Here is a 20981-nt window from a genome sequence, read left to right as displayed (position 1 = left end):
ATAGCAGCATATCGCTAACCACTAACTGTTAACGTCTTCCAGCTGAAAAACTAACTGTCATCTGCGGAAAATTATACTTAAGGTCATTCCACTGAAATAGAACCGGCACTGAGATTTTTGTCAAACTTTGCATATTGACTGTTTATATTGTAGGAACTGAAATTTGGAAATAAATATGAGGGGTCCCCATGTTCGTTTAGGAGCAACAGCACCTTGTTTATACCCATTAAATCCTTATAATAGCACTATGATTGTAGTCACGATTGCTTGCTAAATTCACGTTTCCGACGATTGTTTTTTGCTCTACACTGAGAATTGGTCCATATTTATTTTACACAGAGAAATCTATTACCCAATTCAAAAAAAAATAAAATAAAATAAAAAAACAGAAAAAAATGCTTCTGCCTTAATCCAACTATAAACATGTACCTGCAGATGGCGTAGTGCGCGCGCAAAACAAGTTCGAGATACGCAAATGCTATACTTACTGGGGAGGTGACAGGAAAATATTTAACGGGCACCGTAAAAGGTTTTAAAAAAGATCAATAAATTTTAAAAACGCTTGGCTACCCCCACATTTTATGCTATGAAATGGAAATGGCAAGCCTATTTAACACGTGATTAGTTTCTGGTTGTGAGCAAAAGGTATTTAGACTGTACTTTGGCTGAACCAGAGGAAGGCTGTCAGAGACCCTAAAAGCGCCGTTGCAACGATTTTGTTATTAAAAACAGACCAAAAATGGTTTTTATGTTACGATTTATCATGTAGTTTTAAGATCTTTACAAACTTGTTTGCTTTTCTGTCTGTAAAGGCGAATTCTAAGGAAATGTGTGAAGGAATATCCTTTCCTTCTTTTTTCAGAAAAATGCTGATGTCAGCATTTTTGTTGAGATTCAAGGCTAATTGTCTCGAAAAAAATGCATGGCTACCCCAATTTTTCTTCGGGGATTTCAGTAGCCCTTGCAAAGACCTACTTTTTCCGCGTGGTCTTAACTGGCGAAAAAACCTCTGTATTTAGTAGGCACCGTCCTCAACTGGAAAAAATAATTCAATTGGTCCATTTTAGACTATTTTCAGACAAATTATTTATGTAGTCCCGCGTAACCGGAAGTAGGTTGTCAGCGGCTTCTCCTAGTAGACTTTTCGCCTGGGCTATTTTCGTTTTGAGAGAAATTTGGTTGAAATTTAGCGTCTGTCGAGACACAGAACACCTCAGATTTCAGCAAATTCCGTCTAAAAGAAACGAATATCAAGAGCTTGACCAAAATTGTCTTATTTTGGCACTATGCCGTAAATCGAAGTTTCATGCGAGGAGTTTAGAGACCTTCGTTTTCGCCTCAGCTGTCATCTGGAATGATGCAAAAACGACAACATTCACACGCCTCAACGAGCCAGGCTATAAATAACTTCTTTTGCTCTGCAATTTGATGATGGCAAGCAATAGCCAGGACGATGGAGTTTTGCAACAACTCCGAGATCGCTGGAGTGCTTATATGAGATGCAGTTCGACTGAAAAACCACAGGTATGGCTTAACTGTGTTCTGTCCAGATTTCACTCGCACGTGATGCGTTGATCAAGCTTTATAGTATTGTCCATCGCTCCGCTTGTTCCTAAGGCTTTCAAAGCACTGTGGGAGCGCTTCTTACTTGAAACAATTTTCTTACTTCTTGTGGTCTTTCTGATTTTAGTAAAGCAAATTGCGTTGCTAATTAAATTATCTGAGTGCTGTGCTTGGTTGATATGATTCGATATGGGGGTAGGGGTGGAGATGTTTCTGTTTCACTTTAGACCGTTATCTCATTTGGATCCCAGCAATGAATCTTAAGTCTACTACCACTTTTTGTTTGTTTTTACTCTCAGGAGAAAAGCAAACACCTGGAGCTTTTTATGGTGGTGTTTTTACACGCCTATCGTGCTGCAAAAGGGGATTTGAACAAGGTTTCAAGCTTTGGGTAAGAATAATAATTGGACTTCTTATTGGGAGGTATGATTTAGCAACAGAATAATGTAGGTATTGATCTGTGAAGTTCTGATTGTTGTCAGCTGTGTTAGACTATACAGCTACTTGTAGTCTATCCCCTGGCTGCCTGAGAGGAGTTTTGTATCTGAGTACACTGTCTTACATATGATGTTAAACAAACATCATCGGGGAGCAGGGATTCCGAAGTGGTGAGATCTCTCGTTTTCCACCAATGTGGCCCAGGTTCAATTCCAGCCCGGTGCCATATCTTGGTTGAGTTTGTTGTTGGTTCTTGCCTTGCTCCGAGGGTTTTTTTCCGGGTTCTCCAGTTTTTCTCCCCCCACAAAAACCAACATTTCCAAATTCCAATTTGACCAGGATAGAGGACCCACCCAAAAACCACCTAAGGCTGATGTGTTTTTCTCTCTAAATATTTTAATTTATTTATTCAGAGACATGAGCCATAAAACTACAGGTACACCTGTACCAAAAAATCTTCAAGAGTGATTGTATGGGATCATTCGGGAGAATGCCTGTTCCAATTTTGACAGAATATTGGACCGGTAATGAGAGCAGTCTGATTGGTTGATTTTAGTTCTTGGCCCTCGACTAGACTACATAGCTTATCTGTGTAATAAAAACTCTCTATAAATTACAATTACACATACATACTTCCTGTATTTAGCCGTTCTCCTAGACAACCATGGAGGTATATGTGCTGTTTATTTAGGGTGCATTCCAAGATTAGATTCTTAAATCCAAATATGTATTATTTGTACATTTCTTTTCTAAACGGATTGAGCTAAAATCTCTTGGATCATTGTGTATTTTAGGAAACAAAAAACCCACTCTGGGCAAGGATTCTTCAGTTCGTTTAATGCACCATGATCAGAGTAATCTTGAGTAATTTCGATGGATTAGGTTGAACTTCAGATGTCTCTCTAGTGGAGAAAGAATACAATGTAATGCCTATTTAGCCTTGACATAATATTATAATATATTAATATATTATTGGAAACAAAGTGATGTAATATTGGTTGTCTGCATATAAAATGTATTAATACTGAAAAAACCATACCACTTTTTTGAAAGTGCCAGTTTTTGCCTACGGACTAGCTCTGAACTATTAGGACAGCCAGACAGCCAGACAGCTACAGGGCGGGTTCACTTGTGCATATGCTATATTGGAGAAGAAGTAGCAAACGGTTCAATTCACAAAATTTCCAAATTATCCTGAATGTTGGTATGTGATTGTGTATCTGACTTAAAAACACAAAGCCATTTTTGACAACTGCCGGAGTGAACAGCAAATTTTCAGCTGCTTTGAGTTCATCTCTTCAAAATTTTTACTGACCTCATATCCTTAAAGGAAAAGCAGATGGAATGCATCTGAAGAATCACTTGCTCAGAAGAAGATGTTTTACATAGTTGTCTTGCCGACGGGATTTGACAAAGACATTATTTGACAATTGATTTGGAAAGTAACATTGTTATGAGACTTGTGAGTCCCCTGGAGTATACACGGAAGCAACAAGTCCAAAATCTCAAGAACACACATTGGAGAATTGAATCAGTTCTTAGTCTTACATGATTTTTTTTTCTTTAAAGAGAGTACCTGACAACTAACAAGGAAAAATGTTTTTTTTTTTGTCACGGATAAGCAGAGTAGACAGAAAGTTTATTCCCACACTTGATCACTTCTGATAAAATAAAAGACTTTGATGTTTGCCGATTCTCTGTTTCTCAACAGCTTCAACACTGGGGAACGGCACCAATGGTTAAGCATGGTTCGCAAAAGCAGCTGTGCTTAAAAAATCTGTGATGATCCTTGTATAAGTAAACATGTAAATCATGTTTTCCTGCGAGCTGCAAGATTTTCTAGTGATTGATATACATGTAGCATAACACAAGATAACATCGCTGTTGACAGACAGGCATTTTTTGCCCTTGCCCTTTCCACCAAATTTTACGCTACCCCCGAGAATGCTTGATCACAAGTTAGATAAGAGACTGTCTATTCTTGATTCCAGTATAGTTTAGCTTAGTTGGTTAGTGGCTAGTTTAGCTTAGTCGGTTATTGATTGTAAAGCCACACGTATGTTGTGACTGATTTCCTAATAAAGACTTCTACTACTACTATAGTTTTCAGGGATTTTCATTGCATAAACAACGCAAACGTTCTTAAGATGTTCTTAAATTTACACGATAGAGTATTTCGATGAATCAGATGTGGACATGACCAGGAAACCTATCAGTACAGTACTTGCTTGCTGTGATATGGTATCAAGTTGCTTGTCACACACTCGTGCGACTTAATCTGATGCCACATGCAAGATGTTGATGATACATAAGAACTGCTCATTATTACAAACTGAGATGTATATCATGCAATAAGAAACCATTGTGATACAAAAAAATGCCCTTAAGTATTTGGGTCAGTTGCATTTCTTTACCTTTATTTTATGCATTCATTTTAAATACAACTGACAAAGTCTCACTAGCAGACAAAACCGGTTGATTAATTAACTCAGTTGTACAAGATTTTTAGTTGTTGCTGCATGCTGCCCACAAGTATTCTTACTTTAGAACAATTTAAAATTGTTGAAATAGATCTTGATTGAGTCATGTAGGGGAGCAATCAATCATGTCTATTAATTTATTTATTATAATTTATTTGATTTATTTTAAATTGTTCCTCAATCCTTGATCCTTGCTACCTGATCCTTGATCCGGTGATCCGGTGATCCTTGATCCGGTTTTTCCAGATGAACATTTTATAGTCCTCTTGTCAAAAATTCTCTGGGGCAAATTACTCAATCCATATAGCATTTAATTTTGAAATTATTTTTATTAATTATTTAAGCTCGCATGGCTGTATTGTGCATCTTTTACGAAACAATACTTGTTTGTTTCTTCTGTAGTGATATTTACAGTGTTAGCAATGTGTTGACAAGTGAGTTCCAGTCTGCTATTCTTCTGAAATGTCAAGATGAAACTGAACAGTCATTGGTGGAATATCTTTGTCATGGGCAGGGTCTTCTTCTGCTTCAGATGTTGTGCATTCTAGCGAGCAAGGTAATTGCACAAAATAAATTGGTTTACATGTACCGTATACGTGTATATTATATTATCTTTTTATAATGCAGGGCTGTCATTAAGTGTTCATTCACCTGTAGCCTTGATCTTCACACCCATAGCAAACTTGTTACTTTATGGGTGAATTGTATCAACTACAGGCCAGTTATCCTGTAACATCCAGGGTCCATCAAACATACTCAGCTGTAACAGGTGTTATGGGTTACAGCCCTTGTTGACAACCCTGTAATGTATTTTTCAAATTGATTCCATGTTGCTGTGCTTCTGTTCAGTAATAGATCACAGATGGCGTCAAAATACAGGCCTGGGGTGGGGGGGGGGGGGGGGGAGGGGGGGAGGTGTTAGACTGGGAGGGCAACCCCAATTAGAGCACCAAAAATAGAAACAAAAATTAAAAAAAGATTGTGACTTAACTATGGCAGAAATAGTTTAAGGCAAACACTCTGGACAGGTACCTCACTGTTAGTAATTTTTACTTTGTCGCATTGGTAGTACTTCTAGTGTAACAGTTTTCAATTAAGTTCCAATTCTCAAATTGCAGCATTTGGGGGCATGCCTCGTTGACTCTACAACCCCAAGGTACAAGCCACCCCCCCCTCCCCCCGAACCCCATGGAAAATCCTATATCCGCTCCTGAAATGTGGTATGAACAAGAAAGTGGCACACAAGCAGTTAGGCGAGTGTGTCACTGAAGTGATCTTGATGCATGGCAACATGTAAGCCACTTGTGTTATTAATTAATATAATAAAGAAACAAACAAACTGTATCTGGTTGTGAACACCAAAGCTTGAGTGTCTTATTTACAGATATTACAGTAACTAAGAACACTGACTTGAGTTTCAAGAATCAAGGGCTGAACCACACTTCTCCATTATTTTATGCGTGCTACATTGTACATGAAAAATTGGACCATTACTTGATGGGTTTGAGAGGGCTTGTTGAGAGGTACATTAGGTCCTTGGGAAGCGGCAGTGGGCTGCTGCCTCAAATCAAATCCTGGACCTAAAGTCTTATAGATATAAGTTTGTAGTTGATCCTCATCATTGCTTGAGGGTTTTTCTCCAAGTTCTGTGGTTTGTCTCCTACTGCAAAAACCAGCACAGACTCCTAAAAAATTTATTAATTCTACATGTAATAATTAATCTTGATATGTGTTCATGAACACTTTTATTAATCAGAGCATCATGAGCACCTCAGAACTCTGTGTCATGGGGAAAATAAAAATATTATTAACAAGCAAACATTAATTTTACATTTACAATTATATTAGTATATGATTGTATGTTGCATCTTTAATTTTTTTCTCGTCAGTTCTACATCAAGTAAAGTAATAATTATTAATAATTGTAATTTCATTGTATTTAATATAAAATATGTTTGACTTTAATTGACATTTAGAACTTTTCTTTGTCAGGTTGCTGGAAGTAGATTAGAGCTCTCTAATCTACTAGTTTCTCTGCTACCTGTGGTTCTCAAGGTGCCATTACAAGATTATGATCCTCTTTTTGGTATGGTCAAAACTTTTCTGTTTATTTCAAAATGAAAATTATGTAGTTTGTTTGACAATCATAATGGCAGTGCTTAAAGCAACCACAGTTGGTCGTGGCCATTATGCAACCAGTTTGAAATTGTTGGACTGATTTTACATACAGTAGTATGGTAATGGACGTCATGTTCAAACAACAATTGAAAAAATTACTCAAGTCAGCTGTTTGCCATGAAGATCTTGTTTACAGATCATGTTTGCTTTGAAACATGTCAAAATCCAAAGTCCTAAAGATCCTTGTTTTGCTAAATGCTTTTAATATAGACTCTTTAATATTTCTCTTCATGGATAGAACATGTGCTTTGAGACTGTCCATTAATGCATTGCTAAGTGTTCTAATTACCTCATGTACATGTTCAAGTACATGGCTGCACAAATACATGTACACTGTATCAGTATGCCCACAAGTTGAGTTTCTGCGAGTTTCTTGTGGGGCCAAATTTATAATGTACTTGTATGCCCAGCCAAAATAGACAGGCCTTTGACACTATATTATGTAAGTTACATTGCATGTACATGTCACTTAGAGAATTTTGATTTTAAGTGATGCAGGACATGTACTGTTGTTCAAATTAAAGGTCATCCATCATGATTGATTCGCACTTGCTAAGATTCTGTGCTTTTTCCCATTCTTTTAGGATTGGATTTGATCTTTGCTGATTTTGATGAACTTTGGTGGGACTCGAAGAGCATCTCTCGCCACAATAGCATTGTCAAAGACATGATTCTTTTGTCCTCTCAGGATCCTGTTGACTCGAACCTGAATTCTAGTCATCTTCAAAAGCAAGGTCATGAAATTGATAGCGAACCCCTGAAATCAGCTGAAGATGAGATCGACAGAGATGACCACCCTCTCAACTTCCCATTTTCAGTCAAGGACAAATCTGAAAGTCCCATCACTACAGAAGAAAGTGACGCGTACACAAGCCTCACAAGTGTGACAGACATTGACGGCATGTTAAGTACTAATGTTAGCGAGTGTTCTGATGCAGAAATTAGCAGTACACAGACAAATGGCACCAAGCCTCCTTGTAGTGGTCCCCTAAAGCATGTTATTGAAGGAAAAGACGACAACACTGTACATTCTAATTTGGCTGCTGAACATGTTACTAGGAATGATTGTAGCATCAACAACTTTCAACTGGCACTTCTTCTTGTCTCAACATTGGAGAACCTGACATGTCAAAGCAGTTCGTCCCTTCAAGATTCCGACCTGCTAATGCATACGAGTGGCCAGCTCATAGACATTCTGTATACCCTTAGTGATGCTAAAGATCACAGTGGCGAAGTTCTTTGTGAGTGGGATCCTGCTGCAGCTACTGCAATTCAGCTTGTAATATTAAGAACAGTTTTTGCAATTCTCTACACGGCATGTAGAAATCCAAAGGCTGCCAAACAGCTGTCAAAGACGTCATATGTCCAGAAGCTCTTGGAGGTGATCTCTGGGGGCTGCCTTGACAAAGAGTTCTTAACAACTCTACAGCACATTGAACTTGCTAAGGTTGTCACTGAAGCTGGTGATCATGGAAGAGATCTGGAGTCAAAGTTGTTTTGTTCGGATTTGTGGAGAACGTTTCAGCAGGAGTTGCTCGTAGGTTGCTTCTTACAAGGCCTCTTACTCTTTGTGATGACTTCCATCCACTATGGCACCTTGATCAACTCAACTGTATTTGTACTGTGCCATGAGATTTTTGAGCAGTTCTCATCTAACGGGGGTTTTGAATTTGTCGCCATATTGCTTCTAAAACTGGATGAAGTTCATTCACAAGAGGTGAGTTCTGAGAACAAAGATGGCCAGCTTGATTGGAAGTTGACATCATTATCTTCATCTGCACGGAGAATAGAACAATACCCAAGGAATCTAGCAAGTCGGATGGTGAGGAACTTGGGCAGGATGATCTCCATGTTAAAGAAAGGCAAGAGTTGTTGCAAAAGTTCTAGAGATGTCGTTCCTAGAAAAAGTTCTGTGGTGGCATCCGGGTGGCCTGTGGTTCTAGAGGATGACTTTGAAATGGGTACGGTCTACCCCCAGAGTTCTGAGGTGGAGGAAAGCTCAGAATCTGCTGCCGATATGGAGTTTGAAAAAGCAAAGCAAGACCAGTTTCCAGGTTAGTGCATGTAGTGAAATGGAATTTAAAAAAAGCACACCTCCATAAATTGTGTGCACACACGTTTATGGCTATTATTAGCTCTGGACAATTATTGCTGGAAAATAGCCTAATGGATGGAAAACTTGTCGTATTCTTGGTTTTCCTCATCAACAGTGAAGCAGGGCTCGAAACGAGCGCTGTCCAGTTATCTGGAACAAGTAGATTTTCCTGCTAGACAAGTAACTATTCATCCTCACTTGCGTGATGGGCACGGGCCCAAACAAGTTGTCTGCCAGTTTAAGTAAAAATAAAAGAGTAAGTCAGGGCAAACAAGATTTGAGAGCTGCTTGTCCAAAGGGAAGTTGCAAATTCAAGTTTTGTTCAAGCTCCAGAAAGTCATGTAAAAAGTGCCTGCATGTAGGAATAGTTTGTTATTTGCTTTGCCCTGCAGGTGATTTAAGTCCATTGCAGCTTTGCCCTCTCTCTAGCACTTGCCCAGCAAGAGAACAGCCTTTTAACCTTGGGACATAAACTTCTTACATAATCGTGTACATGTATGTCTTGTTCATATCAAATGTATTTTCTATAATAATTAATTAATTCATTGTTATATATATATTTTTTTAAACTTAGAAGACCTTTGTACAGTATCCAGACCTGCCATTACACTACTGACTGTTGTCAAGGAGATCAAAAATCCAAAGTTGAGGATGAGCATACTCACCTGTCTTGAAAAAGTTGGAATTTGTCGTTGTGTCTCACCTGACGTTCTAGTGACCACTCTTTTAAACAAGTAAGAATTATTTCAGGAGTTATGTGTATGTTGTTCTGTTAAGAGTTACATCAATCGCATGTACCTTTAAATGAGCCTCCTCTGCACGTGTTCCACTCCGCTCCTTAACCAATAGAAGAGTCTTTACATTAAGTCTGCTAATTGTACATACATTGTACGCTCGAAACTTACTCTCGTTAATATACTTGGATTTGCAATACATGTCGATGCTCTCATATTAATGTCTTTGGGAATGCTCGTACATTTGAATCGATCCTTGTGACTTGTCGCAAACGAATATCACTGACAATAATTTCACTCCATTTTGTTTCACTTTCAGGTTTGTTGACCAATCAAAAGACCTTCAAGGTGTTACTCTAAGCCTTATCAACCAACTGGTGCTCACTGAAATCGATCGTGTAGAGGAGGATGCTGATGTGTTACAGTCTCAAACTTTTCATTCTAAAAGAGTGCAGAGATTTCGCAGCAAGTCGTCAAAACAAAGTCCTGGGCGAAGTGATAGTGGTTTCTCAGCTAGTGATTTCAGTGCCACCGCACTGAGAGGGCATGTTAGAGATCTCAACAAAGATGGAAAACCACTCTGGACGTGCCTTTCGCAGTACTGTGCCCTTGTGTGTTATAAAGACACACACGTGGCTGTGGAGGTTGTAAAGGCACTCAAACCCTTGGCTACTTTAGGATCAAAGCATCTAAAAGGAGAACTGTTCCGCATGGTAATTCTTCCTTGCATGTTACGCTGTGAGGGAGTTTTCACTGAAGATGTTGCTGAGCCACTTAGAAAAATCAGAGCACGCAGTTGGTCTGGATCATTCAGTTCAGAGTGGCAGGAGAAGAGAGTTACGTCGTTCATAGGAAATACGTTTTCTGGCTTTCCGAGAGATGCTAGCAATCCTCTCCTTTCTGAACAACTTCACACAGAAGATGGGGTGTGTAGAGACGTTCTTGAGCATTGCATCTTGTTGTTGCCCTCACTTCTTACCTGCTTGGACTCACGAGAACTGTTTCTTAACTGTGGTGGCTTGAATGAGCTGCAATGTTTTCTAGCACTACCACAGCTTCAAGAGCCAGTTCTTAATGTGCTTGAGTTCCTTGCCAACATGGAAAATCAGGAGGCATCAAGAAGGCTACTCCAGGCAGAGGGAGGATACCTCAACACAGGGTCGCCAGAGACAAGCAGTGAAGAGAAAAGTGATAGCAAAGTCTGTTGCAAAAGCTTTCTGTCTTTGCTTCAGTACACGACATTCTTTGTAGAGACAGCAAATGAAGGGGAGGACAAAACACCACAAGTCTCTCAGGTGGTTTCATGCCACCCCGCTGAATCATCACTGAGGGTGAATGTTTGGAGGTCATGTCTTCAGCTGTTGGTTTCAAATGAGTTGTTCTGTGAACTGTTTCTCCAGGATGACGGAATTGTGTACAGCTATCATTTGCTGCATTGTTTGTTCGAGGTATTTCAGGGTCATGTTTCACCTGTTGTTACTGCCGAGAATGAGGATATTCCGTTTTTGAAGGATCTTGTGGGTTTGTTTGAGTCTGTTTTACCAGTCTGTATGAGAATGGCGCACATGGAATACTGGCAAAACAAAGAGGTAAGATAGTCTAACATGTTGGTTTACTTAGCAAGTACGCCCTTCCGGCTTCGGCTTGACTAAGTATGTCGAGGGAAGCATTTATGTTAGAACATGTACATGTAACGTGTTACCTACAAGTGTGGGTACTGTAAGATGGTGGTCAAAATAGAATTAAAGAATAACACTTGTCAAGACTTTTGAGTAACATTTTGTATGTATCTACTAGCTATGCAAAGCTTTCGTGGTATACCGTAGAATATTCCAATTGTCACTTATTATTTTTTTGGTCGTAAATACATGTGTACTCGCTTTTATACCTTGTCATAGAAAATATAGTGGCCATACTCAATCAACGCGGCGTACGCGCAGTGCACGATGAGAAGGCTTGGTGTAACACCGTCGAGTACACACTGGCTTTCCTGTATTGTGACGGGCTGTATTTTCCATAAGTTGGTGTAACTAATTATACACTGACTGACCGTGATATAATTGGAACCTGCTGTGTTCCGCAGAAACTTCCAAGTCTTGAGCAGCTGGTAGAAGAAGCAAAGCAAACGTTTTCAGAATCTGGGATTTTGCAGAAATTTCTCAGCAAAGGAATAAGTGATTGTTTTCTCAAAGCGTCAATGTGGCAACTGGATGGGATTGTAAATTCTGCTCAACTGAACTTTGAGATGAAACAACAAAGGGATGCAGTCCTAAGGAGAGGAAGCAATGGCGACAGTCAAGAGGTTTGCTAAATGGAACTTGATACCAGTAGATCATGACGTTTGTTCATCTATGCATGTATATTTTAACTTTCCTTTTTCCCTTGTTGTTGCAGCAAGAAAGCCATGTAGATTCACACCTGTAAATTGCATGTTTCTGTTCATAGGCTAGATTTGTGTGTGTTTACTGCAATGAAAGCAATTGATGAAGCGAGTCAAATTAGCGTGTTATCAATTTGCCCCGTTGAAGGGCTACCGCTTCAGATGTCAGTTATTTATCGAAACTGACAGTTAAATTTGCATGCACTAAGGCTTCTTGTTTCATTTTTTCATTGCCTGCCAAGAAAGCGCAGCCACGTGTGGGTATTCTTGTGTGCCTTTGGTTTGTCAAAAGACGTGCACATACAATGTAGTATTGTTTTGTACGGTTTGTGTTGTCGGACGTCGCTCATTACTAACTGAATCTAGAAAGAACTTTAAAATATGGCAGGTAATAGTGGTGAGGATTCGCTCGCTCAATCCTACATCCCTTTTGTCGTAAATGTTTTGTAGCTACAATGTAAGATAAAGGGAACAGCATTAAGTTGAGTTTTGAAGAGTAATATTTTACGCTGTTGATTGTTTAGTAGTTTTACGTAACACCTAAAGACTATACTGTGTGTACTTTTGCTTTAATTTATGAAAATAAATTCATGTATCGTGATTTTGAATCATGTTGTCCTAATCGTAGGAGTGGTCACATCCTTTGGAAGATGATGATGACGACGACGACTCAAACGGCAACGAAAAGGGCGGCAATTTGATGCTGGAAGAGGGTTATGATGCAGATCAAGAAGAAGGAGACTCGGACAGGAGTGATGAAACAGAACCGAAACTTGTTAAAAACAAGAAGCAGCCTAAACAGAGAAGACAAAACGAATACTCAAAGCAACTGCAGATCAGAAAGGGCCTCGTGATTTACCCACAGATTCCCACTATCCTACTGCAGTTGTTGAAAGTGTGCTATGGCAGCAGACTTTGTGCTGGGGATCCAGAATGGTATGCAATTACGTTTTACATGCAAGCACCCTCGAGGTGTCTTAATGTCCTGAAATAAAGCTATTATTCAATACCATGTTAGTGGTGATGAAGCTGATAATGATAATGACGATGATAGGGTGTTATTGATGGTGATGACAGCAATGATGATGGTATTGATGGTGATGATGATGATAATGACGACGATGTTGATTGTGAAGGTGAAAGTGAAGGTGGTGCTGCTGATGATAATCGTGATGCTCGTGATGCTCTCCAAAGCGATGGTGGTTGAGATTGATGCTGTCACCATTGCCCCCTTTTCACAGCCACACCCACCATAATTACCTACGGTACAAACGTGTTGCAAGATTCGCCTCTCCAATCGACTAATGAATCAATTTGTCTTAATTTATTACTTGACTGTTATTAGCGTAGACACCAGAGCATTCTTTTAAACATCTTTTTCTTTTACTTTTCTAGTCTCGTTGTCGTGTTCCATGCTGTAGAGAATCTACTTTTCTTGCTACGAGATTGTGAAGAGAATTGTAACAGACTCTGCCAGCATGTAAGTTACATGATTTATGGCCTGGAAGATAGGAGAATTGTCTGCGTTGTATAGATTAAAATTTCCTCCTGATCATTATTTTGACACGAAGTTTCAATGCATTCGTCTCGGAAATCATGCTATTTAATGATTATTTTGTTCTCTTTGTTGTGAACAGGGGCTCATTGAGATCCTGCTGGAGTGCTTTCATGATGCTATGACAATGCACGATCAAGCATTGAAAGGCAAGACTTTCCTTTCGTCATTACTAAAAGTACAAAAAAAACAAACAAACAAACAAACAAATAAGGAAGTACAGTTTTCTCACTGAATACCTTTTTATTTGAGCCTTACACACTGTAGATGTATGTGTACACATATCTTATTTTGTCCTAGTTTAAGAAGGGATTTTTGGGTAAAGATGAGATTAATACGTCTTGCCTCTGTCTATCAGAAATCAATTGAAGCTAGTTCAAAACTGTTAAATTAACGTTATTTAACTGCAGTGGATATTTTTTAATATAGGTCTGCAGTCTCTTGTTGTTGAGGTGTTTGTGTGCCTTGCAAGTAACAGTATCAGTGCAGCAGAACTGTGGAAGTTCCTTACACTGTTCAATTCTCCAGAACCTCCTGTGGTAAGACAACTACAACAACATCAAAACAAGAGTAAAGAAAAATAAATCCTCAATTCAGGAGATCAGCAATGCCGTCTTTCAGTAATAAACTCATCATATTGAGCGTAAACTTACTTTTTCCTTGCCTAAACGTTCTTTTTTTTTTTTGTAGCAAATCGCAGCCCTCTAAAAACCATGCCTTGTTAATTACGGCAGGATTCTAAGAAGTTATGCAATAGTTTTATGTGGGAATTGATGCAAATGTGTGACCCTATAGACCCCACTCTACATGAATACAGTCAAGGAATTTGCTGTTTAGTAAATGGTTTGAATTAATGAATGGATGAATGAACCCAGAAGTATCAGTAGTTCGTATATTGTGATCGTCCGGTTGAGGGTAGATGGATCGAAGCTTGCTCGAACGGACCCATGACTGCTGACAAACTTTACACGAGTCTTTCAGCCAATGCCATCATGGCTAAACTGACCAATCACTTTCAACGGACCAGACTCATAACATCATCAACTGACTAACACTATTCACTTGACTCTAAAGATGACTTCCGCTCACGTTGTCAACACGCCAGTCACCAACAACAGTTCTCTTCAGAACTATCCTCACCCGGACGATCACACTATGAATTTCACTTTTAATTTGTTGTTGTTCTTTTTTTTTCTTTTCTCTTAATGTTCAGCACTTACTGTCCGCTGCGTTATCTGAAGTCGCTGCTAAAGCTAGCACCAATTGTGGTCCAGCATTCGTGATGTCATTTCCCTGCTGTGCTAAGGGAGTGGAAAGAAGGGCTACTGCAATTACAAGTAGTAAAGTGGCCAGTGGAAAATGGAAACAAATAAAGGGAAAAAGATCTATTAAAATGTAAGTTGATATGTTGAAAGATCGTGGATCATTTTACCCGCTGATGTATTTGTTCAAGGCTACAGTTTATGTACATAATGCAAAGATATCATAGAAAATCTCTAATTGGTGGGAGACATGTTTATGAAAGACTTGAGTTTTTTCGGAGCTCAAAAAATTGTTAATTGCTACCGGCAGGTCAGATACTCGCTAGTCTCTGCAGACTTGCTCTAACTCGCTTTTCCATTTTATTTTGCATTCTCTATAGATCTGTTTGGCTAAACGGATGTGGCTTGGCTATGTTGTTTGTGTGAAACATCAATCAATTAATAAAGGAAGAGTCTATTGCCAGACTCTTATTATAAAGAATTCGTGACAAAAGAAATCTGACACCCGATAGCAATTACTGTCTTAAGCCACGGTCTAATTTAACAACACTATACTACTAAAATGAGTCCAGTTAAGCAGACTCGCGACTCTTTCATATACTGTATCCATTGTCTCTGTTTCTCCATAAATGTTCATATTTTCTTCATATAATTTTGTTACACAAATGCACATGCCTCACGAGAATCGTGTTATTTAGTGATAGGTGTTTGTGAAAATGGGCTTATTCGTACCCCGCTGTACTACTAGCATTATTCTAGCTATTACTACATGTGACGTACATGTCCATATTACTTAATTTGGATGCACAAGCCTCGTAAAGATACTTTTTAATTAGTGTCAATTGTTTGTGAAATGCTTTTACATTTTTCCTAACCCAGCAAGTCGCACTCTCCACAAGGAAGTGATGGCAATGTGTCTACTGATGAGGACAGCATGCAAAGTGGTAGCTCACCAAGCACCAGTAGATTAGCGATCTCCGAGAGCCCAAACAGGCAACCGAAGAGTATTCACAGGAAATCGAAATCCTCAATGGTAGGAGCACAGCGCCGGGGTAGTACAAAACGGACCACACGTAGGCAAAGTGGGAGTTCCAACTTTGCAGCTTGCAATTCTGCTGAATATGAACTAAGCGAGATAGAACATTATGAAGGAAGGATGAATTTGCCATCGCCGTTTCTGGTATGGGCTATTCAGTTACCATTTCATGGCAGTCTGCCCCGTTCTGAGAGGGGGTTTAGTTTAGCAATGTGGATCTGTTTGACTTGTCCAGACCTGGGTAACGAGTTTGAAGGTGGTTTGAAACATGCCAGCAGCACCTCGCCAGGGCAGCTTGGTAAGACGGGTGACAAGATGACGTTGTCACGACGGGAGAGACTTGTTCACCTTTGTTCACTTGGCTCTGGGAAAAGCCTATTCGAGTTGTGGACTGCACCTACTGATGAGTCTCTTCTTGTGAGGTATGAAATGTTTCTGGTATGTTGTCTAAAAACAGACACGGTGGGCAAGTATAGTTTTCGTGTTAATTAATCCATGATGCTGGTAAACAAGAAGGATGCAAAAGAAAGCTAAGAAACAGAAGTTAAATTTCTTGGTATACAAATGTAGTTTGTGCTAGTCACGGCATTCAAAGGTTGCTTATTGAAAGGGCAAACATTCCAGTAACTTGTAAATCTCTAAAGAAGCGTCAGCAAGGACCACTGACTACGAATCCACAATTTGCTTATTTCAAATCAGAGTTGGTATTGGCAGTTTCCTTCAGTGTTTGTTTGTGAATACATGGATTTACGCTGACATTATTATCATTGTATTTTTTCTCAGATGGACAAAGAACCACAAAGGCAGCAGTTTTCCGCTCGTAGTTCTGAAAGAACGGACGATTAGAGTTCCTGCTCTGACAAGAGGACAGTGGCATCACCTTGTGATATCCTTTACTCTGCCTAAATTATCAACAGAGGAACAAAAGAATGTGGAAGGAGAAAGGCTGCCCTCATCAAAGGTCCGCCATTATAGTTAAAAGCACAATGTTAGGGATGGTACATCCTGAAACATTTGGGCGACATTACTAATTTGTCAATTATTATTCATCTCGACGTTCCTCACATTTGGCCATCCTTGGTTTATTATGTTTACTGCGCCTTTCAATAACATGCGAACTCTAAAATTCAAAGCTCAACCGACAAATGCTCAACTGACTACTGCCGCGCACTGTTTCGTTGTTTCAACTGTGCTCAACGATTTGATAACCGCGCGCTCGGCAGTAGTCGGAAGCTGGGAGGAGCCGCCGCACATTTGATTGATGGTAGCGAAAAAAGCATTTGTCGGTTGAACTTTGAATTTTAGAGTCCGCATGTTATTGAAAGGCGCTGCGGAGTAAGGCGATTTTACTCCCAACTGAACATGACTTAATTCACGTTGACATGGCCCCTTTAAGATCACTTCATACAGCAAGGCGGTCACACGATCACAGTAGGCCCTGAGATTTCATTACATGTCGTTGTTTTATAGGTTGATAATCAACACCCTGCTCAAAGTGGCTCAATCTTGCTGCTGAAGTGTTGTTTCTGGTAGCTTGAACAAGATCACCACTTATTAAAGAATTAACAAGTCATTATTTCAACTTTCCAGTCCTTTGGTACTTGGTCATTAATGTCCAGCACACAATTTTGTTTTGTTGTAGCTCCTTGTTGTGGTCGATGGCACTGAGTCAACAGTTCATGACTTTGACCCTCCCCTGCCATGGCACGAGGAAGCTAAGTTTACACTATCAACGCTGCTTCTCGGCCACGTGACCAGCAGCGACAGCGCTAAATCTCCCAGCATGAAGGCTTCCGTTCACGGAGGATATCAGATTGGAAATGTGTCTGTTTTTGCAGGTAGGGTGCGTCACTTTATACCAATACAATAAAACTGAACCAACAACAACAACGACATCAACAGCCTATCCAAAATCGCGAAGTGCCATGATTGCAGACTACAAATCTATCTTACCTAGTCTAAAACCTCAAACTTAGAGTGTTACTGTCATTAGTTTGTGTTTTTTACATTGTAGACGTGTTCGCACCATTTTATGTTAGTTATAGCCTTATGATAGTTGAATTTCAACTTCATAATTTTAAAAGAGTTCAAAGAAACTCGAGGTCTTCAACTTTAAAATGAAGGGTACATGTACCCTGCACTTCAATATCTCGTTTGCCATGAATTAAAATGTGAACATTTTTAATTTGCCATAGAGAAATCGTTCAAAAGTTCAAAACATGCCAAGACGACGTCGTTGTCATGCAGTGATTGGCTGGTAGAAAAGGAGGAAGCATTCTATCTACATTCCTTGGGACCTAACAGCGCGAGCATGGGGCAGCTGAGCAAAGACTTCAACTTGTTGCAGGCGCAGACCTCAGACGGGTGAGTTGAAGACAGAAACCTCTTCACTGAGTTCCACTGGCATTATATTATACGATGTCTCCCTGGACAACAGATGGTAGAATTTTCCTTAGTCAACAGTCGTGCACAAATTTACATTTTAGATTCATCTTTATGCATGTAATGAAAAACGAACGGCTGTAATGTTCTCTAAATATTTTGTCCACCTTTCCTCCGCTGAATTTGTTCTCTGTAGTCCCGAGTTCAACTCCTCGGCCGTATGATTTAAGAAGGCGGCTGATTTGCTTTCGACCAGTCGGAATTCTTAACAAGTTCATGTTTTATTTACAGTTTCTTTTTCTTCTTTTTCCTTTTCTTTTTTTCTGACAATGTTCATTTGGTCTATTTTGTTACGTTGAAGCTTTGAATTGTTGTGTTCTATTTACAGCACCACACAGCCGTTTTTAGAAGCCGCCAGTTTATGGTCTCGCGTGGCCATCACTGAACAAGCTGTTGCCGCAAACCTTCCTCCAGGATTCCTCACGAGTCCTCATGTTATTGTTCCTGACCTGGAATATTCCCTCAAGGTTAGACAGTATAAGACAGCTATTAAGAGTACTAGTCATTGAAGCGTCTCTTTCAAACAAGGGGTAGAAACCGATGTGTGTTTAGGAAAAGTTCGCCTGAACGCAAGTCACGTGTGTGGAGTAGTATTATTTTGTTTAGCGCTTTAATTGACAATCTGAACTGAGGATTTTTTCACTAAAGGCAAACTTCGCGAAGAAAGGTATCAATAAACGTAAATGAATAATGTAGAGCGACAACGGCGACGAGAACGTCACCAAACAAAAGGTTTACAGAACAATGGCTATGCACCTGCGTTTTAAATCTGTGGGCACTTGCTGACCGTCCTCTGCAGAAACAACAAGGTAAAAAAGTCCAAGTTCTGCGTATTTTGGAGAACTTGAGTTTGTACGGCCAATTTAAAGAATTTGAGCGTCCACGACTTATTTTCCAAATTTGCATTTGGGATTGAAAACCGGTATGGCGTAGTTAGCTTGAGCGCGTTTCCAGATCAATAAATGTACTGAACAGATCCCGGAAACTAAGAAATTCGAAGGTAAAATATACACTCAATTTTTACCAGAAGTAGTCGTCTTCGGCTTCGCCGTCTTCGTTGCTTAAGCTCCCTGATCACTGCTACGCTAGTGCCCGCTTAGCTGGAGAGTTGAAAATCGCAATGGTGAAAAGTGTCATTGATGTAGTTACGCACCGTTGAATGATCAGCAATTTTTTCAGGCTGGGTTCTGTCATTTATCTATTTATTCATGTTAGTTTTTTTTTTTTTTTTTTTTTTTTTGAGAGAGAGAGAGAGAGATGGTGTACATGTATGTTGATTAATATTTCAGAAACGCCTCGCTGCTGTGTATTCGCCTTCATTTCCTTTGATGTTCCATCAGTATGCTGAACTGCTAGCCAACGAGGATAGACCGGGAAGATCAGCATCCACTACAGAACAGAAGCTGAGACAACGAGATCACGAACCAAGGGAAGTGGCCGCCAAGATCACGTCTGAGGTTGAACCTCGACGGCTGCACACTCTACTTGAATCAGCCCACGATGTCGGGGGAATTAGCGTATTTATCTACCTTTTCGCTAAGGTGGGTACATGATAAAATGTATGTTTTTTTCAGGCGAAAAGCATGATCTTTTGTTAAGTACGAACACGGAAGGGTACTCGACAACTTCCTGTCGCGAAATTGTTCACGCGTGTCGTAATTTCATAATTGTGTACTTCATCGAGCACGTCAAAGGCCGAGCATTATAATCTGGTAAGCTTTCCTTGTTGCCAGTCGCTCAAGCTCTTATAACGTTACCTCTACACTTGTATTCGTGCATAGACTACAAAACTGGCACCTTGCAATCGGTGTCATTCTGTTAGGCCAACTTTAGTTCAGTATTGTGCTTTAATATTAAGCTTTATGGATATAAAGAGACCTGATGCAAGTATATTTATTTATTGTAACGCTGCAGTTAATCCTTCTCACAGGTGCATTCAGCATTTCCTTTATTGATTCCTTTGTTGATAATTATTATTATTAGCTTTTGATCGGTCGTGTCTTGCTCCTCTATACAGGTGGTCGAACAAACAAAAAACGAAAAAACACAAGCTGATACACTGTCCGTTGTCTTGTCGCTCCAGTACTCCTCTGCCTTTCATGCCCGAGCCATGGCTGAGGAGTCTGGGTTTGCATTGCTCAAGAGGATTCTGTTGTCACCAGAGTGTAGGATTGGTTACCATACTCTTAAGGTATGTACGTCATAAGGATGTTGGACTCCTAGTTGAGTTGAATGAATTGGTTCGAGCTCTAGCCGGGGACATTGTGTTGTGTTCCTGGGAAAGACACTTTACTCTCACGGTGCCTCTCTTCACTCACGTGTATAAATGGGTACTAGCGAACTGTTCGGGAAACCTAATAAAATGGTAGGGGATATCTGCATTGTGCTACCGTCCCGTCCGGATGAAGAAGCAATTCTCCTCGGCACTTCAGAAAAGCAGAGGCCCCGCCCTCACTACGCTGGAGAAATTTTAAAACGCAGCTATATTTCCACGGTTAGTCCTACTGTACGCACTAATCCGTCACGAAAACGGAGCTTTTCGAAAAAGCTCTTCAAACCGGAGGAATTTGAAAACGTCGGCTTTGCGTTTAAGTGTTGACGGAAAACGTTTTAAAACGGAGCTTTTTGGAAAACGATTACGTCACGGCGATTGTGTGATCTCCATTCGCGAGTTTTCCTCAAACACAGATCCAAAATTACCGGTGTCTGTCGCGTTTTCAAATTTCTCCTGCGTAGTGTGGACAGAAGACATTTGAAGCGTTTTCAGAGTGAAAACATCGTTTTCAATTTTCTCCGGCGCAGTGTGGATGGATCCGTT

General features: G+C 39.9%; 1 protein-coding gene across 2 annotated transcripts in view; it reads left to right on the top strand.

Moving 5' to 3' along the window:
* The first annotated feature begins 1152 nt into the window (after window positions 1-1152).
* Window positions 1153-20981, top strand: part of LOC110045665 (lysosomal-trafficking regulator-like) — a 66848-nt gene continuing 47019 nt past the window's right edge. The window contains exons 1-20 of one of the 2 annotated variants that reach the window (XM_089290907.1): window positions 1153-1524; window positions 1863-1954; window positions 4884-5037; window positions 6474-6567; window positions 7244-8713; window positions 9332-9488; window positions 9808-11077; window positions 11572-11790; window positions 12497-12804; window positions 13264-13348; window positions 13506-13572; window positions 13853-13962; window positions 14637-14818; window positions 15565-16143; window positions 16505-16682; window positions 17364-17559; window positions 17917-18085; window positions 18492-18630; window positions 19453-19704; window positions 20181-20354. In XM_089290907.1, the coding sequence (XP_089147033.1) occupies window positions 1429-1524; window positions 1863-1954; window positions 4884-5037; window positions 6474-6567; window positions 7244-8713; window positions 9332-9488; window positions 9808-11077; window positions 11572-11790; window positions 12497-12804; window positions 13264-13348; window positions 13506-13572; window positions 13853-13962; window positions 14637-14818; window positions 15565-16143; window positions 16505-16682; window positions 17364-17559; window positions 17917-18085; window positions 18492-18630; window positions 19453-19704; window positions 20181-20354 (5991 nt within the window). In that variant the 5' untranslated portion in view covers window positions 1153-1428. Of the gene's footprint in view, window positions 1525-1862; window positions 1955-4883; window positions 5038-6473; window positions 6568-7243; window positions 8714-9328; window positions 9489-9807; window positions 11078-11571; window positions 11791-12496; window positions 12805-13263; window positions 13349-13505; window positions 13573-13852; window positions 13963-14636; window positions 14819-15564; window positions 16144-16504; window positions 16683-17363; window positions 17560-17916; window positions 18086-18491; window positions 18631-19452; window positions 19705-20180; window positions 20355-20981 lie in introns of both variants that reach the window. The other variant, XM_089290906.1, reaches the window with a different exon arrangement.

This window comes from Orbicella faveolata, unplaced genomic scaffold, assembly GCF_042242905.1.
Source record: "Orbicella faveolata isolate gen_17 unplaced genomic scaffold, um_ofav_v1 contig_24, whole genome shotgun sequence".
NCBI lineage: Eukaryota > Metazoa > Cnidaria > Anthozoa > Scleractinia > Merulinidae > Orbicella > Orbicella faveolata.
Note: the sequence above shows the minus strand (reverse complement) of the source record. Positions and strands in the feature narration are given on the sequence as shown.